This window comes from Corvus brachyrhynchos, unplaced genomic scaffold (assembly GCF_000691975.1).
Source record: "Corvus brachyrhynchos isolate BGI_N302 unplaced genomic scaffold, ASM69197v1 scaffold61, whole genome shotgun sequence".
In the NCBI taxonomy this organism is placed as follows: Eukaryota; Metazoa; Chordata; class Aves; order Passeriformes; family Corvidae; genus Corvus; species Corvus brachyrhynchos.
In genome coordinates this window covers 2,482,830-2,505,046 of record NW_008236478.1, presented here as the reverse complement: position 1 = coordinate 2,505,046, position 22,217 = coordinate 2,482,830, and the positions used below count along the sequence as shown (strand labels likewise).

The following is a 22,217-nucleotide window of genomic DNA, read 5'->3' as shown; positions in this document are numbered from 1 at the left end:
AGGAAATAGAAACCTTATCCCAGAAATAGCTGACTTTAGAAGGATTTTTTAACGTCACAGCTTCTCTGAGCTCTCATCCTGGGAGATTATTTGTCTGGACAGATTCAATGCTAGGACTGAGCACCACGGATTTTGTCAAAGTTCTCTTGGATTGTTGGGATCCAGTTAACATTTTCTTGAGATCACAACCTGTGGTTGGAGCAGAGAGCTGCACAAATCTTTTTCTCCCATTGACTTTAGTAAGAGGTGTAGAAGCTAAGTACCTCCAATAATAAATAAATGTATGTATATCAAATGCTTGTCATAGTAAATAGACAGAAGCAGATGCTGAATCACAGCAGTTTGAAGAGACACAAGATGGATCTGGCAGATCACTACCTGAGTCCTGCTTTTCCTATAGATTTGGTTTTGTCTGCCCTATAAACATATGCAACACAAGATCTGTATTTCTAAAAGCCTAAAGGATTTTCATGTGAATACGAGGACACAGTCCTAGAAGTATTTTCCCACTTTGCAGTCTTGACCATGCTCTGAGAACTGAGCATCTCTTGTTTGGGAGTCCTATGTCTTGTTGTTTGGGGCAGAGGCTGTATGGTTATGTAGTATGAAGTCTGCCTCTCCTTCTGCTCTGGCACTGCTCTGACACAGGCTATGTGATCAGAAGATGTTGCTGTTACCTGGAGACACCAGAAGATTCTTTTTTAACACTGATGTATTAATTAAGGGTGTCTTAGAGTTGCGTTTATGAGATTGTTGATACTGGTGACATACAAACTGTGACTAGACCATAAACTCCATACGTCTGTAACTCGTCCCAGCAGAGATGATCCACAGATATGACCCAAGAGATGAAACAGGTAGAAGACAGTTAAAATAAGCAGCACACAGTCACTCAGTCTGCATGAGCAGAGGAGCAGAACCATGAACACAAACAAAGCTTTATCACCTGTAGTGGCCTTAGCACCAGGCCTCCCAAAATCTGAACCCAGCTCACCAAAAAAAAACTAGGAAGCCCAGTTCATGCAGGCTGAGGTCCGAATTCAGAGATAAGGCAGAGGTTCAGGGCAGATTTCATGCCCCTTCCCCACTATAATAACAGTATATACAACTGCCATAATAACAGTATTTCTGTCATAGCAGCTGTAGGAACAGGGCCCAATTTTCCAAAGGTGTATGAAGCAGGCTGGAAAATTTGCCTCAAATTATGAAGCTCTTACAATTTAATAGAAGGCCTGTTAAAGAAAACAGGCATTACCTTTTCTAGTGTAATAATAAAAACATTAGCTTTTGTCTATCCTACAAGAGTGCTATTATTAGGAGCAAACAAACTTTGACCTTTATACCGTGAGACAAAACATTGTTTGGAGAAAAAAATAGCGGATTCACCTGATTAGTGGTCAGCATTCTTAAGGTTAATTCCAAATTATGAAGTTCCTTTGAAAATGAGATCCTGAATTAAGGACAAAAATCTCGGCTGTCATGGAATTGCTTAGCAATTAAAATCTAAGCAGAACAATAAGTGAAAAAGGACCACAATTTTGAGAGAACAAGGGTAATTTGTAACACAGATGCACTTGCTGTATTTGTAGAAAAAACAACCTGCTTGTTCACGTTTGAGCTCATAGTTCAGAATGCCTCAGTGAAAAAAAGAATGAAATAACCTGCTAACTAAATGTACTTCAGAGTGGTTCATAATTGCCTAGGCCAGGATGGGGATGGAGCTTTGGCCCAGCTTCCCCCATGATAATGAATTGGCAGAGTTTGCACAAGGGAACCCTGTTCACTGACTCTGATGGTGCTCTGCTGCTTTGTAGCAGCTAAACATCTGCTTTTAATTTAACCAGATGTTAATTCCCTTAGGCTGGGCAAGTCCTTGCTGCCTGGAAATAGGCTTTTTAACATAGAACACTCTTCCAGCCTCCCTGCTGGGGTAGCTGCGCTTCATGTGCCATAACCTTTGCCCTACTTTCAGGATTGTTACAAAGTTTTATTACTGCTTCCACAAAAATTGCCCCATGTTTTACCAAAAGTAGCTTTTTAATAACATTGATTGCAGTTTATTGCCAACACCTGGGTATAAAATCACCACCTGAGGCATCAGGCCACAGAGTAATGTAGCTTTGCATAATGCAGTCTAAGATAACCATCCCTAAGATTCAGGGATGGTAGGCAGGGTCCCAGAAGACTTGTCCTTGGTTTTTTGCTGTTTAAGGAACTAGACATGAGGCTGTCAGGTTAGTTGTTGGGGAAGGTGAGTATGAAAAGAAGCAAGGATAGCTGCTATATAGAAACAAGTTTAGCCTTTGCTACTGAAGTGCATTTCCCTACGGTGTTGTTATTGTTGGAGATCTAACTAGAAGTTCTTTGATGTGTTGTTGATGTTCTTCTGATTTAGGTTTGTTTAGTTGTTTTTTTTTGTTGTTGTTTCGGTTGGTTTTGTTTTTTTTTTTTTTAGTATCCTATACTGAGACATTTGTTACTTATAGTATTATTCATCTTGTGAAGTGGGAGCATCAAGGTATATTTCTATTCAAAAAGAAAGAAGGCCTTTACCTCAATGGAACATGGAGTGACTTTTGTTCTGCTGTGAACTGCCAGAAGATTGATGTTAGTTCCTTAAAAAGGCATTATGTTAGTTCCTTAGCCTATGCTAATGACGTCTTGGGGGACCTTGCCCACAAGTAGCTTCTGCAAAATTGTTAATTTTTCTCTCTGTGCTTCCTAGCAGGACATATTAAGGCATGGAGAGTTAGTGACTTGGAGGCTGGGATAAAGGAAGGACTTCAAGCAAGGCTGGAATTGAGATTGAAGCAGTTGGTCTGATATCACAACTACCTGGCAGCAGATCACAGGACTTTAAGAGCTGGTCTACATCTGTCATCTGCTACAGCACCAGGTAAGTTTATTTACTGGCTAACCAGGCTTTTATTCTGAAAGGTTAACATGGTTAGAAGGTACCTCAATGAAAGCCTTTCAGTTTCAAGTCCAGCCTTAGCTTGTTTTCGTCTTAACATTGCCCTTTTACCTCAACTGCTTTTTCTTTCTAATTTAATTTGCCTGATGCAGGTACAAATGTCAATTGCATCCTGAACAGTGAAGCTCTTTTAATCATTTTAGGTATACACATCGGCTGTTTCTCTGATCCTAGTAATCTTACTATGCAGCCTGTTCTGCTTTCTGTAGATATTTCCTCAATGTGGGTCTCTGTGTTCTGCGTTACATCCTTGTATAGAGTCACTCTTGGCGCTAATTGCAATTATGTTGCTCTACCACCCACCCTCAGGTTGCATTTGCACTTCTCAGAGCTGCCTTGTGTCAGGAGCTCAGTGTAATGCTGAGAGGACGACCTTGTCCCCATCCTCCAGCAGCACCAGCAATCCTTGTTTTCTTCAAAGGGCACCACTGTATTTTAAAGTGGTACCTCAGAAGTATCATAGATGGGCATCTCTCTTGGTATTGTGGAGAGCAGTACCTCAGTGCAGCTTGTGCACTTGCATTATACACACCCCTGAGTTTATGCAAGGACCAGATTCTGCTCCTCAACATTATGGTGTGTAGCTTAAAAACTCTACATCCACACAATACTGAACTAATATTGAATAATTAATATCATAATATCTCTATAGCCCTCAAATGCTCAGACATAACAACGGCACGACGATAAGAAAAGATGTAGGGAGTTGTTATATATACTCTCTGGAATAATGGTTTGTGGTGGACTTCACCAATTTTTCTTTTCAGTGATAATTTACCTTATGCTGATGACTGCTAACATTTATATTCATTCAGTTATTGTCAGCTCACGCTTAGGGGTATGAGTTTCATGTTAACTCCTTGTTTCTGCTCTTTTGTCACTAGGAGGCCAAAAAAAGAGTAATTTTAATAAGTAAATATATTCATTTATATTTGTTTATCCAACTCTTATTACTTACTAAGAGTTTCTCAACATCTTCTCTACAGTGTGGTATAGGACAAACTAAAAAAAAAATGGGGTTGTCCTACTCCACTGTGATCAAGAGAGGAACTAAGCCAGATGAATACAATTAGGCAAGCTGGAGCATGAACAGTATCCAAAACACACAATCAGAATTCCCTCTGGGACAGTAGTGCTCAAAAAGCATGCCATACATTTGCAATAACTACAGGGGGTCAGGAGCTCAGCCTTACAGCTCACTGGAGAAAACTGACTTTTCACACTGGTACTTCTACCAGACTGTATTTGGCTTCTCATGCTGCACTCTCCTCAGTATTTTAAGTTGATAAAAATTCCATTGTGTCAATATAGGAATGAGATTTTTTTTTCAGAAGTTGGAAAGCAAAAGTTCAATGTGGGGTACTTTTCCTCCATTTACTATGGAGCTTAAATATTTGTTAGAATCTTCTATAAAACACCCTCTTGGGTGAACTTGTGATAATGGGAAGCAATTGTAAATACTCCAGCAATTCTGCTAAGATCAGTCAAAATACTTCATCCAAATTACACGCTAAGTACCTTCTGCTTTATCATAACATTGTCTGCATTGTCAGTATGAAGAATTTTTCATTTTCCTGCTCTGAAAGCCTGTTTAGTTCTGCTGCACATTGTTAAACAGATGTTGCATTTCACCCAAGAGCTGGTTGTGTTTCAATACTGGATAAAGTGGTTCCTGTAAATAAGGCTTGCAAAATGCTTTCTGTCTGAACAGAACTATGGGCCAGTTTTTATTACATGCTATTATTATAATTATAGGATCTTTTGCTTAATCAGGATGTGCTTAATTAGGATAGCCATTTAATTGGGACATCTCCCAAGGAACCAATTTAGCTTAATGTTATTAGTACTATCTAATCATGGCAGCTCAGGAAAAAATTTGCTTTCAAAATATAGGACCCCAGCAAAAGAAAAGATAACCTGGTATTTTGCTGGTCTGATGCACCCAGTCCATTTCTCAAGGAACTTCAGGGATGATCTCCTCAAAGTAACACACAACAAGCACCATCCTTCTGCTGTGAAGGTGTCAGATATCACCTTCACTCCTGATGTTGGCTGCCATCTCCTTATACCAGAATACCCTGGCAAATGAGACCCATGAACTTCATATTGTATCCAATGGGAAAAAAATCTGCTAGACATAAATGGCAAAAGAGAAAATGCTGCCACATGTTAATCTTGAAGATGTTTGCAAGGATATGAAATAAAGCAACAAGTAACAGGTTTTGAAAGGAGAGTTGCTCAAACAGAGATTCCTAATAAAACTGTTGGTCATTGAGGTGTTTTACTAATACTTTAAAAAAAAAAAATCTATTTGTTCTATCTTAGGCTTTGGAGTTAGTATCATTGTGGTTATACATTCAGCATTGCCCAATGAGATACCTCCACCAAACAAAATCTACTGTTTTAAGGAAACAGAATCATGGCAGTTAGATTTACATTTCAGTAACAAGTTCAAAGGCACTACATTTTGTAATAAAATTTAAGACTCCACAGTGGCCTGTGAGCTAGTGTGATCCTAGATGGGCAGTATGAGCCAGCAACTGAACTAGGGCTGAGGTTTCAATATCAAATACTAGTGAGGAACTTGGTCTGAAAGAAAACAAGACTTCCAGTAGGTGTAAACCAGTCACATCCCACTGAAATTGCTGCAGACATTGCAATTGCTGCTAGTTTCCATGTGCTGAAGATTTTAGCTTAAGACAGTGAGATGAAGCAGCAATATGATTGCTTGTGCACGATGGCGGTGCTGGAACAAAGTTGGCCAGGGTGGTGGTGGAATTTCCATCCATGGAGATATTAAAACCCACCTGAACATGGTCCTGAGTATCTTGCTTGTGGCAACCCTGCTTGAGCTCAAGGTAGCATCAAGAGGTCCCTTACAACTTCAGCTGCTCTGTGTTTCTGCGAAGTTTCTGATCATAGTCCCTTCAGTATAGGTAAAGTAAAAATCCAGACACCGTGGGTTTAGTTAGGCACAATTTCGACTTTGGTGGTAAAGCTCATCTAAGAGATCCCAGTCCCTAACATTCACCTCTACTTTTTTTTCCATGTATAAAGTCACTGTCTCTTTATTTATGATAATAAAATTCTTTATAGGGCCACTGCATTAACTGGATCAATGATAAGACAAAGTTGAAAATAACAAATTGGAGCTTTCAAAGAATGCTTATTTTTTTTAAGTCTTATTTTTAAATGCATGTCAGTTCAGCTGTGCAATTCCCAGCTCTGCCGGGATGTACTGTCACAGCCCCAGGATGAACAAGTGGGTGGGGAGAAAGCTGTGAAAGAGACCAGCATGATACCTAGATCCATCATGTTGTATAGTTGCACACTGACTTATGCTGCCTCTTGCAGAAAGCAGGACTATCTCATGTTAATTAACTGAAAAAATCAGGCCTCTGTCTTCAGCTCACTGTTCATCCTGGGTACTCTTCTTATGGAGATAGAGCATACCAAACCTTTGCTTTCTTTATGTGCAGTTGAGGAGGTCTAGTGATTAACCAAATAAGATTTAAAATTGCATGAAAGCATATCTATCAAGTTCTGCACAGCTGGGTGTTCCTCAGGGGCTGGGTGGTTCATTAGTACTACAGAGCCTGCAAGAAATTAACTCCTTCAAAAGAAGTTAATTATAAAATCAAGTGACTCCCCAAGAAGGGGAATCATTTTAATTGTTCCAGTTGTGTGACTGCCCATACTTATTCAGGTCACCTTGTACAGCCCCATCTCCTTCCCAGTGCTCTTACCCCTGAGCCTATTCTGGATTGAACATGCTGGAGCTGCAGGTTTCAGAGATTTAGGTATGGTTAAGGTGGAAGTGGATTATTGATTACTGTGCTGGTATAGGACTGGGTTCAACAGCTGCTCAGGTACAAGCTCCCTGTGTAACTTCAGCATGTTACCTTGGAGCTGAATCTAATATTAGATTTAGATGGAGCTTGGGCATCTATGCTCCAAAAAGGGATCCTCAAAGCTCTGCCTAACCTTAGACCTCTGCTTTGTGTCACTTCCCTGGTCCATCTGAAATCCTGCTGGGACCATGGGGGACTATTCTTGGTTTTTTCACCACTGATGAACCATTCACCTTCCCAGTCCCTGCTGCTGCCTTCAGAGTGGGAGCTGCACAGCCTGTGCCTCCCCAAAGCCCTGCTCCATCAGGTGTGCATCAGCAGCTTGGGCAAGGCCATGCCCTTCCCTGACACTCTTGCTGGCCTCCTGCATGGCTGATGTATGGGCAGTGCATGTAAGACCCCTCCCCACTTCCCTGCACAGCTTCTGCGGCAGCAGAAAGCTGGATTTGTTGCACACATAGGTAAGCAAAATTATCTGCCTGGGTCTTCAGGGCTCTGAAAAGAGAAAGGTAAGGTGTACAGCTACTTAATTTGTTAGTGTATTCTGTTCTCAAATGTTAGTTATCTGCACATCCCTGCTGTCTCGTGCAGCAAAGAGCGGGTGCTCTGTGGCTGTGTCTGCACTGTGAATGTGTGTGAATATCCATGCATGTCCTTGTGGCATGTAGGAAAACATCTAGTGGTGTCCAAGCTGATGTAGTCCTGCACATGGAAATTCAGTGTAGTTGCCTACACTTAATTTCTGTGTATCATCATGGCACTGGGAGGCCTGGAGTTCATTGTAGGAGATGCTGCTGGCAGTTACTTACAATTGAAGCATATTAACAGAGGATGCAATGCAGACATTCTTTCCTAACAGAGCAGTGCTTTGTAAAGCTCTATTAAAACAGTTGACAGTGTTTTCCTGAATAGATATTATAAATGCTATTAAAAAAAAAAGTTTCATAAAGAATGATGTTCCTGGAAGCTGGTACCACTTATTGATCCCATACCTCTTAGTAATTTGTATTTAGTTATAAAAGGATATATTAAACAGTGTTTGCTCTTAGTATAAAATAGGAGATTGCTGCTGATAAGTATGCTTAAAATAAGCACCAAAGAGGTTATTTTCATTCCCTACCTTTAATAACAGACTATAGAGACAAAAGTGAATGCAGCCAGTCAAGCTGATGGCTGAATCATAGCAACACCATCAATTGATTTGTTTCCAAGTCTAAAAAAAACTACTAAAGACTTTGCATGATCTCCTAGATACAAGAGGATTATGGTTAATGTCTTAAACCTGTCCTTTATGCTCAACTACTCTCTCTGTGTGCACAGATGCCACCTATTACCTCTTTCAGGTGAATTCTATTTCTAAAAATTGATACTGAGTTAAGCTGGTTGAAAAAAGGGCATGTTCCTTCTTATTAAACTAAAGAGAAGCTATCAGCAGTTCTGAACTGCCACAAGCCATATCGTTTACCAGTCACAACAGTGCATTCATGTGTGCTTTGCAGTGTTTATCATTACAGTTCCTTTTTGTTCTTTCTAGTGAAACTAATGTGTTGACCTAGGAAGTACTGCAAGTAGGAAATTTAACACCAAACTACTCCTGTTCCTGACATAATTTGAAGTAAACAATTTTTTTTCTGCATTCAACCTGTCTGTGGAATGAGGGACTATTTTTTTGTCCTTGTTAGTTTTTGCTTGGAAATTTTCAAAATAAATAATCAATTTTCTTAAGGAATTATTTTTTAAATGCACTGTGTACCTTTGTTCTAAGGCCCAGATCCTGAGAAACTGTGTATTTATAATAAATCTCATGTATATTTTAATCCTGGAATGCTTTGCATATTTTAGTTCTAACCAACTGTGGTTTGTGGAAAACTTATCAGTGAAAATGTTATGAAGCACAAAACCTCATATCATCCTCACTTAAACCTTCACCTTTGCAAATCTGGAATGTAACATATTCATTCTGCAGTGCAAATAATTGAGTATGTGCTGGATCAGGGGTTTGTTTGGAAGTTGCTCTGAATACAGGTAGAACACTTTTTTGTGTTCCAGCCAAGTAATTTCGTGCTTCCTTCCCACAAATAACAAGATACTCCTTATCTATGAGTGTCTGTAAGCAACTCACCCAGATGCTGAATGCAACTACAATGCCATGAAGCTTTTCCTTGCAATGCGTGGAAAATATATTAATCCTGTTGAGAACCACATTTCACAGATTATTTCTGAGGCAAAGGAACTGTATTAACAGTTTGTAGGTTTAACAGAAGACCTTTTTGTCTGCTCGAGGAGATGAGCTTGCCTGGAGCGGAGCTGTGCATGCCTGTGTGTTGCATCATATGCCGTGTGGGGCTTCTGCGGTGGCTTGTGGAAATATGGGCTCTTATGAAAGGATGTTGCGCAATTTGGGACCGTATGGCTGCATTTCTCTGATGGATTTCAGCACATGCTGAATTTTAAATGGGACTGGTGGTGTTAGTTGATTTCACCAGCTTTAAAAACCTTTACCACAGTGCTAGCCAGCTTCTGCTATTTTTATAGCCTGGGAGCCTTCCCAAAACATAGCCCTGGGGGTACGTGTGCGTTATGCTCCTGGAGCAGTCTGTGTATTTGTAAGTTTAAACAAAAGTCTCTGCTTGACTGTGTAAACTCCTTTGAGTTTAACATACATGCTGAGAAGGCCACAACTTTCCTGTGTTTTTCAGCTCTCTGCTGTGAATATAGGGTCTTTCAGAAAGTGGTTACCCTGGCCTTTAGGACATCAGGAACTTTTCTACAATCTATCTTTAATATAAAGGAATACATGGTGCATGTAATTAATTTTAGTCATTAAGTCAGCCTATCAACCAGATGAATCAATGCTCATTACCCTACTAAAGGCATGGCATTGGACAAGTGCATTTTACATACAATCACCTTGTAGAAATGGAATAAAGACAAATACTTATGAATGATGAAGTAGTATTTTCCCACTAGCTTCCGACAGGGAGGATTCATATTCCCATAGACTGGGTAAGGGACACAGTAATTCATGAACTGAACTTACTATATTCAAAGGACACAGATTTTTATCTGGTATTTTAAGAACAAGACCTAGTCCTATTTTAAAGAGTTAGAGTACAAGTTTCATGTTCTCTGTTATCATACCTTTTGACTGACAAAATCCACCTTTCTACTGTCAGTTTGCATCTCGTGATATTCCACAAAAAGTACTTATTCATATTCATATTATTATTATTATGCCATCATTTTACATGTATCATGCCTTTTTTTTTAGTGTTATATCTGGTAATCTGGTATATCTGGTGTTGCAATTTCTATTCAACAAAATACTTTCTATCATATGTGATGAATAATATAGCACAATTTAACTGAGTGGTTTTTTACGAAGGGGTGGTGGGTCTCATCAATTAAAGTTCTATAAAGAAAAAACAAAAGGTAGGCATTTCTGGAATTAAATTTCAACACAAGTTTCCATCTTATGATCTCTGTGCTGCTACTGGGCTTCATATAAGCATTTATTGGAAGGACAACAAACCAATTCTGACTAAGGTCTAATGAGCATTGTCTGGCAGGAAAGGCATAGTACAGAAGTATAAATCTCAGGCTTATTCTGTTCATGACTTTCTGAGTTCAAAGAAGTGACTTTATAGAGCAAACTGAGAAAGGGAGGGAAGATCATAAAAGCTCTGTGGATTTTGATGCTCATACAATGTAAACTCAGATTACATATCGTGCTAAGCATCAACAATTTACATTGAAATCAATACTGGTCTGAAAATCAGGTCAGCATTTCATCAATAAGAAACTTGAAGAGAATGGCCTGTAAAATGAAATGCCAGGTGATCTTGTGAGAAGACACATAGGTCAAAGCAAAAGAATCTCTCAAGAGGTCCTCAGGATATGACATCTTATCCCACAATAATCTCTCACAGACTATCAGGCCTCAGATGTGTGGGCACCCCGTGTCTGCACGCAGCAAACCTGCAGATGTGCTGCAGATGTGACTGATGGCTGTCACAACATTGCTACCAACCACTGTAGCAGGTTATGCCACACACCACCAATCCAGGCTGGCAGATACTGCTATTGCACTCTTCCCTCGTGTGTGCAAGTGTAATAAACCAAACCTGGTTATAGCACAATCTGCAGTCATTTCTGGTACCTTGGTTTACTTTCTGTCAAGTAACCCAGGTAACCCAGGTCAGAGAAATTTACCAATACTTTTAACCCAGGCAAAGCATTTTATGAAGGTCAGTAAAATGCTGTTTTAGCAACATTTGTTGTTGAAACCAACAACATTGGTTTTCATCCCAGCAGTGTCACTTACTTTATGGGTGTGGTTCTGGTCAGGGTTCAGGACAGTGTGCCACATAGGACCCAGCTTCCTGTGCAATCTGAAAAGTCTGTGAAGATGATTTGAGTTCTGGCATCAGAATCTTCCAATGTTCCACGTTGAATTTTTGGTACTTGCCTGTCCTCCATTGTTGGCTGCACTGCACCATTGTCCTTAGGAATTATGAGTCAAATTATTAATCCTGCATATATCAGTGGCTCTTATCACACAATACACTTGTTTCCTCTTGACAAACAGTAGTTGAGGACTAAATCTTATGTATTTTATACTATGAAGAGTATTACATCATTTTACAGAAGCAGGCACAGAGAAGTGACACAGACAATATTACTTTATTTGTTATTTTAAGACTCCCTGCAGTGTGCTACTTATATCACAGAAATAAGTTGTTCTCTTGCTCTGAAAACCTTACTGTCTTCTTATAATGTGTCACAGGAGGCAAGATTATGAAGAACTTTTTTAGAAAAAGGCAATGTAAGGTCTTAAAATTGTGTGAACTCATGATTTGCACAACTCCTGCCTATTTCTTCAACATTGCTTTTGTGACTCAGTAGCAGAACTTTAAAGAGTATACCCAAAACCATCACTGTGTACAATGAACACAAAAATGCTCAATGCTTCTTACATATGAACACTATATGCGATTTACAGATGGATAAGACGTATGTAAACTGTTTCTGTTCTGTTACCTTCTGCTGGGACCAAAGAAACCTAGCCTCCCTTGGCTGCATAAAGCCTCAAAGTGACAAATAAAATGGCTCTTTCAACCATGCAGGCATAATTGCACCCAGCCTTGTGACTTTGCCTTCAAAAGGAATGGGGAACAGTTGCTACAGCAGTTCTTAAAACCTAAGAGGGTAATATCCTCTACTGCATTTGGGTATAGCAGCAGAAGCCTTGGTGTATGCACAGAATGAGGAAGTGGTACAGGCACCTTTCCTGTTACATATTCAGTCCTTTGGTACCTGGATATATTTGTTTTTCTGGGTTTACTTTAAAGTTTATTTATTACTTAGGAAATTTTAGAGGTTGAAAAACACATGTCTCAGGATGGTATGTAAGTAGATGGATAGACTGCAGCTGGCTGGGAGTTCTGAGGATCTGCATTTTTGCAGTTAGATGTATGGGTGAAATTTGGTGGCTTTTAGTGTTTAAATCCTATAATTTATCCAGTCCAAAGTCAGTTAGCAATAAACAGTAGTTTACTCCAAACTTGACACTTCCTTTAATCATGAGAGGAAGATAACATCCATTTGTGCTTCTCTGTGTTAGTGTAAAGTTGGATCTGCTTGCTTTATGTATCTACTTGTGTTCATGGAAACAAATGGCCACGTGAATTACAGTTAAACAGAGTGCCAGATCTTGCTCATATTTCTACCCTTTGCAGGAAGAACTCAGATCTGACACACAGTGCCAGTGCGTAGCTCGAGTGGCAGGTCTCTGATGAACTGTAATAGCTTTACCAAAAATTTTCACTCAGAACTAGTGACAAAGACAGGTTCATGGAAGTACAAATCCTAAAGGTAATTATATTTCCATTTAAGACACTGGTGCTTGAAAAGTTATGTACTTAAGACCAAATATCAGGTAATTTTCTGTGTTTGTGTTTAGCAGAGTATTCTTACAATAGCTTGACACACATCTTAGCTAGTTAAATGCTGACATTCTAACAGTGCAAAAAACAGACAGAATTACTCAATTACTTAAATTGATTCTAAATACAAAACAATGACAAAGTTGAAACAATATTTAAGCCCTGAAGTAATATAGCACAGTTTTGATATAACCACAGAGGAGCTGTGTTTTGTGCTACTCAGCATCCCATGGAGGTTTTGGCTACAGTAGCAAGTTTTAAGATGTATCTAAGATAAAATGAGAGTCCTCCTGTTCTGTGTTTCTAGTAGATTCAATGTCCAGTCTAGAAATCACATTGCATGAAAACTAATCAAGAGAAACAAGTTCTCATCATAGCATGGCAAGTAACAAAGGAAAAAAAAAGAAAGCAGAAGTCCATTTGAAAAAAGCAAAAATGTCTTGCCACATAGTTGAGGAAGATACAAAAGGTAACCACACACGAAGTCTCTTACTAAGATATACAGGTTCTGGCCAGAATTACAAGGGTGGCTGCATCAAAAAAGCTTCTGCCTCAGGATTCTGCACACAAGAATTCAAGGCTGAACTTCAAGTTTTACCACTGAAATCTGTGCACACAGCTCATGGCAAGGGGTTAACTCTTATTTCTGCCAGCTGGGGATATGATCTCGCCCTTACTGATAGCTCTTGCTGCCTTATAGCATAGAGTTTAGCTCTTGTGCTCAGATACTCCATTCAGCATCCTGTCAGTTCACAGCATGGGGAGAAGTCTTTTCTTCACCTAACTTTATACCAATTTGTCTAACCAGAGATCTGCCAGCTAAGGAATTTCTAGTTGTTTGCATAACTATACACTGGATATCTTCAACTCCATGCAAACCCACTGACTGCAACAAGTAACCACCGCTTCTCATAGCGCAATTCATGTTGGAAATTACCTCAGGTGACCACCAAGTCCAGTCTTCTGCTAAGGTTAGTTTAACAAATCAGGACAGAATACACTTCAGTATTTCATTAGCATTGAACTGGTTGGTCTCCTTTTTGCATTTGCTACCTGGTTTTTTTTTTAATCTATACCTCAGTATGGCCTTCTTGGGAATGCCTTGGTTTCTCAGTAGTCACTGAGCAATTTCTCTGGCTCCAGAGGTTAAAATGAGTTTGTAGTTTGTAGGTTTCATGAACAAAGGCTACAAATAACACACGTGAAAAAATACGACTCTCATCTTAGTAGAGCAATTGACAGTACTACCTATTTACATGCAGCTTGGCTTCAGCCCGACCTGGATTCCACCTGTGTGTTTTGATTGACCTTGTAGTGTTTTGTTGGAATTTCAGCTCTGTTGCTGATGTCAGCCAGTGGGACTGATACCTGACATCTGGTTTTATTTTTTAAGAAAACTGAAATCCTCCATGCATATGCTTATTTCTTTGGAAGTATATCCACTCTGGAAACACATGATTTCCACAAACAGGTTTTCATGCTCATTCTGACCTTCTGAATTAGATACTTTGCAGTTAAAGTACCAAGAAGATGCTGAAGCAGAATGACATGTTGCTACCAAGTCCTGGAACAACTCCTGTAATCTGGCCATCTTGTACCATCATGGCATGAAGTTTCAGCATTGCAGAGCTTTATAATGACAGCAGTGGGAACGACAAATTCAACAAGACTCATTTCCATGTAGATCTACAACTGTTTTTATGTGCTTAAAAATAGTTCTCAGTATCATCTCAATGCATTTTGAGTTTAATCCACTGAATAACATTTTCATTTACTGCCATCCTTCATAAGTGACTGTCTTTTTACATACCAGGGTCCTTGTTCTTTGTCCCTACTTGCAGAGGCAATGACTATTCTCAAGCCTATGGCAGAGAGTGAAGTTTCATAGAAACAGGCAGTTGTTTTATGTGAAGATCTGCTGAAAGATTACTGTTATTTGATGGGCTGTGAGAGGTGGTAAAGCAAAAAAAAATTTAGATATTTACATATCTCTGTTCCACTGGTGTGTCAGCTGTGCATAAAAATCTTTCTAATACTGAAAGAGTCTTCTCCAACACAACTTTTGGCAGCCTGCATCACTGAAACTGGAAATCTGGTTTTCTACTGCAGCCATGGTAGAGATATGAGCTTAGCTGATTAACCCTATGTCAGCCTCTCTGCAGCCACTTAGAGCTTAGTTACTGATCTTAGAGCAGCTGCTTATACATCAGCCCAGTCTCCTCAGTGTCAGTACCACCTCATTGACATGAAAACCTTGTGCACCACAGCAGCAACTGTAAACATTTGCAACATTACTTTGCCTGTTCTTCCAAAAATCAGATAGTGATGGGCTCCTGTTCAAATTCCAGCTGTGGCATCACCAGTTGCTTTATATACCCACAGGTAATAACTGGTGTGGGGTGTCACTGCACCCTTCTGAAATGTTTTCTGCTTGTTAAATAGAATTGTGTCTGCAGTTCAACATCAGAGAGCCTTTGGAAATTTCGGTCTGCATGGTGGATAAAGGCAAATGATCATATTCTTCCGTTGAGGCAGTTACTGAATTATGCTGGCAGCTCAGAATCAGTGACTTCACTTCTTTTTTGAAGTTGCTGTTTAGGAAACCATAGATAACAGGGTTGACACAGGTGGAAGCCATAGCTACCAGGTGGCACAATGAGAAGATCAGGTTGTGGTGGCAAGGCGAAATGATTTTGTAATTCCAGTCCACGATGGTGTTGAAAACATGCAGTGGTAGCCAGCAAACAGCAAAAGCAGCAACCATGGACGCTAACAAAATGTTTATCCTTCTCAGCTGGACTGCTCGGTTGCTGTACTCACTCTTCTCGAACATGTCCTTCCTCTTCTGCAGGCGTAAGTAGATACGCAGGTAGCAAAGGATAATGAAGAACAGAGGGATGCAATACTGCAAGAGCAGTAAAGTGGTAGTGTAGATAAGTTTGTGCTGCTCAGAAGGCCACGAGTTGATACATATTGCCTTATCAGTGGAAAAATTCATGAAGTGTGAGAGCTGCTCATACAACTCATTAGACAACACGGATGTGGTCAGAAAGGGTAGGGACATGAGACATGCTAAAGTCCAAATTACTCCAATTCCTAGATAGGCTTGGGAGGGATTTGCCCCCCAGCCAGTGGGGTTTATGATGAGCTGGTGTCTTTCTAGAGCAATAAGGACAAGGGAAAGGATTGACACTGTTACCGTTGTGCACTGAGTGAAAGAGGTCATTTTGCACATGACTTCTCCAAATATCCAGTAGTCCATCATGGTGTAAACAACGGTGAAAGGCAGGCAGACAAGACACATAAACAAGTCTGAAATTATTAAGTTGGAAATTAGGATATTGGTGACATTGGCCTTTTCCTTCTGCCTGGCAATGACAGCAATCAGACAGATGTTTCCCACAATGCCCAGAACAGTCTCCAAGCTGTAAGAGGTGGCCAGAAAGACAGTAAGGTCAGTGATGTTCATGCACTGATTAGAAATGTTCATAGGAAAGCTTCGGCTTGAGCTCCAGTTCTTGCTGCTCAGGAAATGAAAAACATCATTAACAGCCCTTGTCTTATTCATCCTGAATCCCAAAATATTTATCCAAAAGGGTGGTAGTCAAACACAGTCTGAGTATTCTGGAGCCACCCTAAAAGCGTTATATCTGTTCTGTCTGGCTGTGGAAGGTCCGGGTATATCTGCAAAGGAAAGGAAAAGAAAAAATATGTTTAGTTACGCTGCAAGAAATTAGTCAAAAGGATAAGGAGGGAGACAGGGAAGCAAATGTCAGGGATTCTGTGTATATTCTGCAGCTCCCTCTTACACAGTTCATTAGATCATAAAATGGAGCCCTTTGCTACACTGTGGTATGAAAGTCTGTGCAACTCTATTGAATTATGACCATGTTTATTCATTGTGAGGTTGTCCCATGGATTTAAGAACATCTTAACTTCATTATTTAACTCAGTGCAGTATCTTGAACATCATTAATGCAGTAGAGTGGTGATACAAGAAAACCAGATCAAAATCCACCCCGGGGTGCAATTCTGGTTTTGCAAGGTTCTGATCCAAAACTGGGCAGGGGATATTGTGAAGCTGCATTTACCTTCAGCTGAGCTAAACATCAGTGTGAAAGCAGGGCATATCAGGTGCATAAAGCCAACATTAAAATATCTTATGTGAGTTAATCTGTGAAATGCGTTTGTAATTGCAGCCAGAATTCACATTTGTGCGAGAAAATCACCATGCAAAAATGCAGGCTCATTCTCTGGAAGGATATCATGGGACAATTTTTTTAAAGTCTAAAATAATTCAAAATAATTTCAACATTTTCCAGCTTCTACACAGCTGTGATAGGTCATGGGAACTGCAGTCCAAATTTCTTGCTTCCTCATTCCGGATGAACTCCAGTGCCCATGAAGCATTGATATCTCCCCTAACATGGCCATGTTGGGGTTTATCAGATATAGAGACCAGTGCCCTGATCTTGGCTTTAAGAGTGATTGATTTGATAATGTCTTTTAATTCCTTCTGGGAAGATTTTTATTGATTCTCCCTCAGTATAATTTTGCTTTTATTTTCACAAGCTGTAAAAGCACCTTCTATCTGCTAGATAGTGTTCCTGCACAGATAGATAGGTCTGCTGCTTAATCACTGCTGCAAGACCTGAGCTGGGACTTTCAGTGGAGTTCAGGGAGCTGAACCCATGGAGTTAATTGGTGCTGCATACTTTTGGAAATCTCAGTCACAGGACTGCCTCGACTCTCCCAGATGATTCCTGTGAGCCATAGCAAAGGCTGCTTTATAATCCTGACCCTTGAGTCCAAATCCTCTGTGTCCAGGAATCAAAGTAAAAAAATCTGACTCTGCTGGGAGTTCTCATCAGGCCAGAGGCAGTTTCATTCTGTACAAAGGCTTGTTGTATGAAAAGTAAATAAATACTCGGGGAATGACACTATTTAACCACTGCATGACCCTTTCCTCAATGATAAAATGTCACTCAAGTTCATGGGGTTGTGAAAAATGTCTGAGCTTCAGAAAAAACAACTGATCTAGGTATAAATACATAAATAACATGGTATAGTGAGCTTATCATTTCATTTGAGTAGCATTTATTGCTGAACAACTGCATGCCCAAAGATAACCAGTACTGTTCAAAAAAGCACACACTATCCTACATCTTTTCCTTTGCCTTATCTTTCCCATTATGAATTTCGTTGTTTCTAGAGATGTTGCCTCTCAGGAACTAAAGAAAGCAATAGTGTGCAGTAAATAAAAAGATGCTTTGGATTCACTGTTCTGCTTGATCAGCAAAAGTAAATGAGTACGGTAAATTCTTCTGTTGCTTTGCTAGACCTGTTGATTTATCTCACTGTATCTCTCTATATCTTTCTGTCATCTATCTGTATCCATCTGAGACAGTCAAGATAGTCACACAAGCAAAATATAGTAGCCCTTTCTTTCTCATAGTCTTTCATTTCCTCAGTAGTTGAGGAAATGAATTTCCAGTTGAGGAAATGTCCCTCTTAATTAAAGAGGGACAAAGAAAATTTTCCAAATTGAGGATATAGGTGTGACTCCTTCCGTCCACTCACTTTTGTGTTGTTTCCTAATCCGTGTGAACAGATTGATTCATTTTCTGGAAGAAAAAGAAGAGGCAATGGTGACGTATAGATTCCATGTTCACATATGGGGAGGGTATGGTGGTCTGTTTCAGTGTGCAAATGAATACAGAGTGAAAAACCATCAACCAGCCCCATAGCTTCTAATGATTGCTGGCCAGTGGAGATGCTGCAAGTGAAACAGAGCAAAGGGATCAGCAGCCTGCAACATTATTTTTTACCAGTCAGAAGAGATAAGTCTTGGCATTTGGACAGGACAAACAGATTTTGCTGTAAACAAAACACATGAGCTTTTACTACGGTCCCAGCCTCATGTCCTTAGCTACAGTATCCTTGACAACAAACACATGATTCTCTTTTGTTGCTTGAAAAATATGAAAATATGTGCAGTTATTACAAACATCTGTGTCCCATGGAGTAAGCCCTCTGAAGGGTCCCAGACACTTTCGGACACGCTGAGGCATCAGCAAGAACTAATAATGCTGAAGCAAAAAAAAAAGGAGGTGGTGGAGCCACCTGAAAAGCAGAAGCCAGATCCCACAGGTTTATGGGGCACATTTCCAAGAAAAATACCAAAGGCGGAGCGTGGCTGTGAGTTTGGCACTGATGGTAAGTGTGGTGGGGATAAAGAGCATCTCTGAAGGCTCTTCAATGTGTACTGTTGGGTTAGGAGCTCCCTTTCTTTTAACACCTTGCATTCTATGGTGTCGCCCACCAGGTGACTGGCAGGCACTTCCGGGGCATTCAGTCTTATGGTACTGCCCAGAGGCAAATAAGGAATTATCACCCCCTTATCACAGATAAGGGGACTGTGAGAGGAAGATGGGACATGAGTTGTCCAGTGTCTCAAGGGAACCTGTGATGCACTATGAGGTGCTTTAAACCACCTGCCAACCTGATGCCTTGGGAAAAGTCAATGCCAAGATCACCTGTGTCTGTAGTGCTCTTTAACCCTTATTCCAGCAACCATAATGTAAAAGGCAGTTCCCGAAAAACAGAAAAACAAATGTTGTAGTGACTTATCCTGCACATCATTATGGTATCCTTGGGTGGCAGATCCTCAAGGATAGTTACTGCCAAATGATGTGTTTGCCTTTCAAGTTGTTTGATTGCCATTCAGCTTATCCTAAACCAAGAGCCAGTAATAAGCAATGTGTACATATTCTGTTTAGATATTTGAATCAAAGGTTAGCTAATATACCAAATCACCAGTGCAGTGGGAGCAAGGGTGTTAGTCCCCTCATTGTATTGAAAGTTTGTTGATTACCCCAGAAAACATAGCCATAAGATGATGGTCTAAGAAAAACCAGCTTTTTTTCTCCAGAAAGTGAAGCAATATGTACCTGGCTTGTAGGAATAAGAAGTATATCTCCTAAATCAGTTTGTTGAGGGAGAGAGGGGGTATGTTTTTTGTTTGTTTTCTGCTCATTTGTTTTTAAAGAAGAAAGAGGAATCCTGTTCAGAACTCTTAATGAACGTTGGGTTCAGTAACAAAAACTGAGATGTTCATGAGAGTTTCTTCTCTAGTTAATGCAGCATGAGACAGCTTCTCTAAAAAGCGTCACAAAAGTCTGCAGCAAATTAACAGGATGCAGAAGGAAGAGGAGAATGAGCTTTCAGATTTAATCTTAGTGTAAGTTAAATTCCCCACATACATCTTTTACAGACATTCGTCACTGCTGTTTGTGCTGGAAGCAAGGAAGAAGAGCAGGCAAAGTTTGGAGGGTTTGTCTTGGCAAACAGCACAGCCTTCTAAACTAACAAATGTCACTCAGCTTGTCTCAAAAAAAAAAAGAAACCAAATTATCACTTGTCAGCTTGAAATTCTTCCCCCAGGGCATAATCCTGTATTTCCCAGAAAAATTCCACAAATGAAAGGGAATTCTGTAGAAATGAGTCAGGGAACAAAATAAAACCCTCAGTGGGTTTCAAGGAGACTGCTAGACCATAAGTGGCTTCAAGCAGTTAATGCAGGACTGCCCTTTAGAGAGATCTCTGGACTCGAATACATCCTATGAAAAACCCCATAAAAACTTTTCTTCCTGGAGGTCAGGATAAAGCAGGGACTGCTACAGATGCTGGGCTCTATGTGCCCACTGGAAAAGGGTGGGTCATTTTTGCAAAGCTGATCATGATCATCCACTGCCTGTAATCAAATAACAGTCTCCATAGTTGTGAGGGACAGTAGAAACCAATTTCCACATCAGACATTAGTCAAAGATAAAAACATGTTTGCATTGTCTAGCTTCATTATCTGGTACTTAGAAGCACTTGCTTATCTACCTCAGAATTTAACTAGTTGCTCAAACAACTGCTGCTTTCAGTCCATAAAGCTTCTGAGAGAAGCAATTCCTAAAGACGTGGTGATTGTATCACTTATTTAAACATTTACAGCAATTACTGGGAGTAAAGCCCCTGTTGTGGGCTAGAAAAAAAGGAGCAATGGAAAGGTTCAACAGAATGCCAGAATCCATATTACAGATATTAATTGCGGTAGTGGGGACTGACTGGCAGGGGTATCCCCTTTAGGCTGCCAGTGGCATTATCTCAGTAAAGCAGTTTTGCCCCGTTTAGCCTTACATACTAAAGAAAGGTTAAAAATCACTTGGCTGTTATTACAGCTTCCCAGGAAAGCAACACTTAACTAGAAGAGGAAACATGTCACTGAGTTTGCACAGACATCCCACAGCAATGTTAAATCCATAAGGGATTTGGTACAGTGAAAGTTAATGATGGACTCTTCACCTTTTTTTGACTCTGTTTTGCAAAAATATTGGGAGCAGCTATCTTAGGTCATTAAAAAAAGCTGTATATGATAAAAATTTCTAGAACCTGCATAATTAGGGTACAGAAAAACTTGTGTATATTAATATGTTACAAGTCTATAACATAAATAGACCTACAGGTAGAATAAATATCCAGGAAAGTGAATTCTTTTTCCCCCTCTCACATCTGCATATTTTCAAGGGAAACCTTTTAGAGTTTACGAAGTTCTGTTATGAGTTAATCTTCTCTGATCTTGTAGAAAGCAGGGAAGTTTTACAAAAGCATTTACTCCAACTTTTTATTTTCAGGTTAAATTCCTAACAACCTTACCAAAGACATGGAGCCAGCTCACAAAGGTAAATTGTGAATAGCAAATCAGCAGACCAGGGTAGTTAGTCCCTGATTTCTTAAGAGTAAAGGCCTTTGTGACTTTTGCTACACAAGAGAAAAAAACCCACATTTTTACAAAGGTGATTTTTACCGAAGGAAGTGGTGAATCCATAAAACATTGCAATGGGCACCTCAGTTAGTCAGGATATCTGGAGAGTGATGTGTTGTGTCCTGTCTGAAGCTGCATTGGTTGAGTAAGGACCAAGAAACCTCAGGGACTAGGAGATAAGAAGGGTTTTCCAGCGACCAGAGGCACACAGGAAGGTTCTTTCTATCACACTGCAGGGTGGCAGGGAGCACACTGAACTGCAAAGGCCCCCAAGAAGCTGCCATCTCCCTCTTGCACCCCAAAAGGTTGCAATGCCTTACTCAGTAGATACAAGGGTTGGGCCTTTCATGACAAGTCAAACTGGCTTCATTTATCAAACACAGTCACCTGCTTTTAAAATAACAGGTGATAACTTTAATATAGAGATGTGCGCTCCTGACGGTCTGAAATAGAAAATTTAGAAAATTCTTACCAGTTACTGATGGAGAGAATCACTGCTATTGCTGCACATTTCAGTTCTGGAAGAAAGCAGAAATGTTGTAGGAGCAAAATAAGATCTTCTGTGCCCTAGCAATCCAGGAGAGAAGCTCTGATGGCTGTTTCTGTAGGTAATTTGGATGGCATCTCTCTCCCTC

At 40.0% G+C, this 22,217-nt stretch overlaps 1 protein-coding gene across 1 annotated transcript; it reads right to left on the bottom strand.

Annotated features, from left to right (window-relative positions):
* Positions 1 to 11,416: 11,416 nt before the first annotated feature.
* Positions 11,417 to 22,217, bottom strand: LOC103624483 (neuropeptide Y receptor type 4). The gene is made up of 2 exons (XM_008643761.2): positions 22,055 to 22,217; positions 11,417 to 16,454 (listed from the first exon to the last, which is right to left on the bottom strand). The coding sequence occupies exon 2, from the start codon at positions 16,336 to 16,338 to the stop codon at positions 15,205 to 15,207; it is 1,134 nt and encodes a 377-aa protein (XP_008641983.1). The 5' UTR covers positions 16,339 to 16,454; positions 22,055 to 22,217; the 3' UTR covers positions 11,417 to 15,204.

Coding starts and splice junctions, on each gene's coding strand:
- LOC103624483 (XM_008643761.2), bottom strand. CDS start 16,338: ATGAATAAGACAAGGGCTGTTAATGATGTTTTTCATTTCCTGAGCAGC.